This window comes from Benincasa hispida, chromosome 10 (assembly GCF_027475165.1).
Source record: "Benincasa hispida cultivar pf3 chromosome 10, pf3_genome.v1.1, whole genome shotgun sequence".
In the NCBI taxonomy this organism is placed as follows: domain Eukaryota; kingdom Viridiplantae; phylum Streptophyta; class Magnoliopsida; order Cucurbitales; family Cucurbitaceae; genus Benincasa; species Benincasa hispida.
Window position 1 is genome coordinate 48,863,820 of NC_143487.1, and position 4,152 is coordinate 48,867,971.

General features: G+C 27.1%; 1 protein-coding gene across 1 annotated transcript; it reads left to right on the forward strand.

Annotated features, from left to right (window-relative positions):
• Nucleotides 1–273: 273 nt before the first annotated feature.
• Nucleotides 274–1,279, forward strand: LOC120087833 (SAUR-like auxin-responsive protein family). Its single transcript, XM_039044763.2, has one exon. It carries the CDS (start codon nucleotides 450–452, stop codon nucleotides 780–782), a length of 333 nt encoding a protein of 110 aa, XP_038900691.1. The 5' UTR covers nucleotides 274–449; the 3' UTR covers nucleotides 783–1,279.
• Nucleotides 1,280–4,152: the final 2,873 nt, after the last annotated feature.

The following is a 4,152-nucleotide window of genomic DNA, read 5'->3' on the forward strand; positions in this document are numbered from 1 at the left end:
CGTTTACTCTCTCCGTTGTTTTCTATTTATTCGTACACTAGTAGTGAGAAATTTTTTCTAAACATGATTTCGAGAGAGAGAGAATAATTAAAGAAAAAGACTTACTAGTTAGTTTTATGAGAACCATTGATGAGTTCAAAATCTATTCTACCCATAACCTCTCTCTCTCTCTTTAGAGGGTCCAACTTGCCATTGGGATAGCCAACATCCAAAGCAAAAGTAGACCCATTTGCTCTTTGCCCTTCTCTCTCTCTCTCTTAGGACACATTACCCAACACTCTCATGGCTTGTCCTTCACTCCTTTCCTCAATCTCACCCCCTTCTTCTTAAATACCCCATTCTCCTCCTCCACCCCCTCATATCCATCCACTCTCTTTTTTTCTTCTCCAAGAGGAGATTTATCCCCCATTTTCCTCACTCAAATTCCCACAAAATCATATACAATCACAATGGCCATCCTAAAGGTAAACAAGCTCCCACAACCAACCGTTCTCAAACAAATCCTCAAACGATGCTCTAGCCTTGGCAAGAAGTCCTCCAACAACGGCGCCTACGACGCCGACGACGACCTCCCTCTCGACGTCCCCAAGGGCCACTTTGCGGTGTATGTCGGCGAAAACCGAAGCCGTTTCATCGTCCCGATCTCGTTCTTAACCCACCCCGAATTCCAATGCCTACTTCGTCAAGCAGAAGAAGAATTTGGATTTGATCATTACATGGGCCTCACTATCCCTTGTCAAGAACATGTCTTCAGATCCTTAACCTCATCCATGCTTAGATGAGTTATTACCAAACCAAAAACACTATATTATTTCAAACTTCATTTTCTTTCTTCAAGATGGGGTTTTTCATGAACAAGAATTTACAAGAATCTGAAGATGGGCCAAAGAAGAGAGATTATTCATTATCATTATCTCTTTTCTTTTTTTTCCTTTTTTGACCATCTTCTTTTTCACTTTCTTTTTCATGGATTTCATCATCTATCTTTTCTTTTCTTTCTTTTTTCTTTTCTTTTTTGGAAACCCTTTAATGGGTTTTTTGTGCTTAATGACTTGATCTCTAACTTAGTTTCCAATTTCCAACCCCTCTCTTGAAAAAAAAAAAAAAAAAAAAAATCTCAAAAGGGGTTGAGAGGAAAAAAAAAAAAAAAAAACAAAGGATCTGTTCTCTCTCTTTGTAAAAATAGTTTAATGTTTCCCTCATTGAGGTGGGTTATACTTTACACCCTTTGAGTGGTTTCTCTTTTAATGGAAAAATTGCATGGATATTATTATTATTATTATTATTCTTATTTCTCTCTCTCTCTCTTTTTTTTTTTTTGAGAAAATATTATTCTCATTTTTCTTATCTATTCTTTATTTTGCTAATATGTGCATAGTTGAATATTCAAACGAATGGGCAAATAAAAAGTTAACAAATTCAAATAAAATAAATAAATTAAAAATTTGACGTCTTTAATTATATCTGTTTTTTAATCTTATGACAAATTGAATTACCTTTCTATTGGATTTTGACGATATTTAAAAATAATTTAAGGAATATATATATTAAAAGGGGTTCGTCAGAGAATGTGTGTAGGTACGTTTTTTAAAGTGTTATGTGTACGGAACCTTTCAGATCATTATTAGATTCTTAATCTTAAAAAACATATATTGTCATTTAAGAAAGTTGTGTCCTTTTTTTTCCTTCTCTGGTTAAAAAATCACTTTTCATTCCTCTTTTAGTTTTGTTTCAATTTATGTTTTCTTTAAGTGATTCAACACTGACCTCGTAAGTGTTAACACATTTGTATATCACTTGAACTATTTTTTAAATATAACTGAAAGTAGAGGGATTTGAACCCCTGACCTCATAGATATTAACACACTTGTATATTACTTAAATTATACTCGATTTGACCATTGTAAGTTCTCATCGTGACAATTATTTTAAGAGTTATTAAAATTTCTTATTTGGATTGAAAAATAATCCTGGTAGAAACTCAATGTATTTATAAGCTACAAAGTCTAAAAAGTTAAATGATTAATAAAAATTGACATTTAATTTGATGAAATTTTTTATGAAGAAAAATGATTAACTTGTTACAAATTTGAATATATGTGGACTAAATTATTGCGTGTTAATATACAAAGACTAAAATGTTACAAAATTGAAACTATGAGAGGATGATGGACTAATTAAAAATGATTTTTAATCAATTTCTTTTCTCATGATTTAATTTAGGGAAATTCTTAAAAATATTTACATTTTATAGCAAAAAGTTTCAAAAGTACCTATAAATATTTAAATATTTTTGCTATATATTTTAAAATTCTCATACTTTTGGAACTTTTTGTTATAAAGTTTAAATATTTTTAAATATTTATCACTATAGCACACACAAAAATATTACAAATGTTGAATATTATTTGTTATTTTTTTTTTAATGAACAATATATAGTGTTGCATGTGAAACTTCAATCTCCAAGGTAACTGATCCGTACAGCAAAGATTCCAAATAAAGTTTTTTCTTTTCTTTTTCCCCTAAAAATGGAAGATTTGATCGTTACTCAAATTACATTTAATTATCTGAGTCAAAGGTTCTATGTTAATTTCATAAAATAATAATGGTTAACATCCTATTTCAGTAATTTACAAGTTTATATTTTAGCAAATATTGTGGTGGGAAATTATTTTAAAGGAAAAAACGTTGAATATATTTATAAATATAGCAAATTATCATAGTCTAAATATAATATGATTATTTTCAAATATAGTAAAATCAACCAAAATATTTATATCATTGATAGATATTGATAGACGTTTATCAGTATCTATCCACGATAGATGATAATAGTCTATCAGTGTCTATTAATGATATATATTTTGGTTCATTTTACTATATTTAAAAATAGTCATACTATAATTTCATAAATTTTATGGTTTAGTTTTCTTAAAAAGAAAAAAAAAGATTCAAAACATATTCAAATTATATCTCTTCTTCTGTAATATTAATGTTATTAATTTGATAAATTTTAATTAGGTTAACTTCAAATGATTAAAGGCTAGTTTGGGATTGCTTCTAAAATCCCAAAAAGTTATTTTAGGAGGACCTGTCTAGATTTTTTGGTAAAATAATTTATTTATTAATCTATCCAAAATCACTTCTAATATTGTTCTAAGATGCAAAAGTTATTTGATGGAGCTTTAAAATTTTTAACTTTCCTACAAATTTGGTATCTTTCCTTACTCATCTCAAATTTACATTTCATTAATTTATTTTTTTACATTTATTCCAAATTTTAATTGGTTCAAATACCGACTTTTCTAAAAGTATAGTTACTAGGAATTATTTTAAAAGCTACCGTAATCTAAAAAAAAAAAAAAAACCCTAAGTTTATTAACATTTGTTAAAACTACATTGATTAAATTTAGACATTTAAAAATAAAGAAAAATTGAAATTATAGACTAAAATAATATTTTAATCAATAATAATTTATCTAATAAACAAATAATTTAAGCAATACTTATTTGAGTTTTAAATATGATGGGTTCTTAAATAATAATAATAATAATAAAAAGAATGTAATTTTGAAAAATATTTTTCAAGTTTTGAAATTTAACTCCTACAGACGAAAAAAATAATTAAAAAATAATAATAATTGCAGAAAACGTTCGTACGGTAACACTTTTTTTCTCTTTTAAAAAATAAGGAAATTTTATAACCGTTGGATCGTATAACCTTTTGCATGTGACACGATTGAATTGGGTCATATTATATAACATATAAAAAGTCCTTTTTGGTTTTCATTTATCTGTTTTTCTTTGTTTTTCTGTTTATAGTAAATTATTTGACTTTAACTTGAACGATCATAGTTCAATCAATTACTTTATAAATGGATTGATTTTTCAAAATTCTCATTTTTTTTTAAGATTCAAACCGATAATTTTAAGAAAGTAAGGCCAAAAAATTACATTTTAAAAATTTAGGAATCAAATTGTGGATTAAAAATGTTAAATTTTAAAAATTTAGATACCAAATGCATCTATTCATAAAAACTCAATGCTAAAAGTGTATTTTTAAAAATCGAAAGACCAAACACGAAGACAAAAAAGATAATTTTTCTTAATGTAATTAACCTGTTGAGTTGTTCTCAAGCTGGGAAATTTCT

What these genes read in the sequence shown, in the direction of transcription:
- LOC120087833 (XM_039044763.2), top strand. Translation starts at nt 450, where the DNA reads ATGGCCATCCTAAAGGTAAACAAGCTCCCACAACCAACCGTTCTCAAA.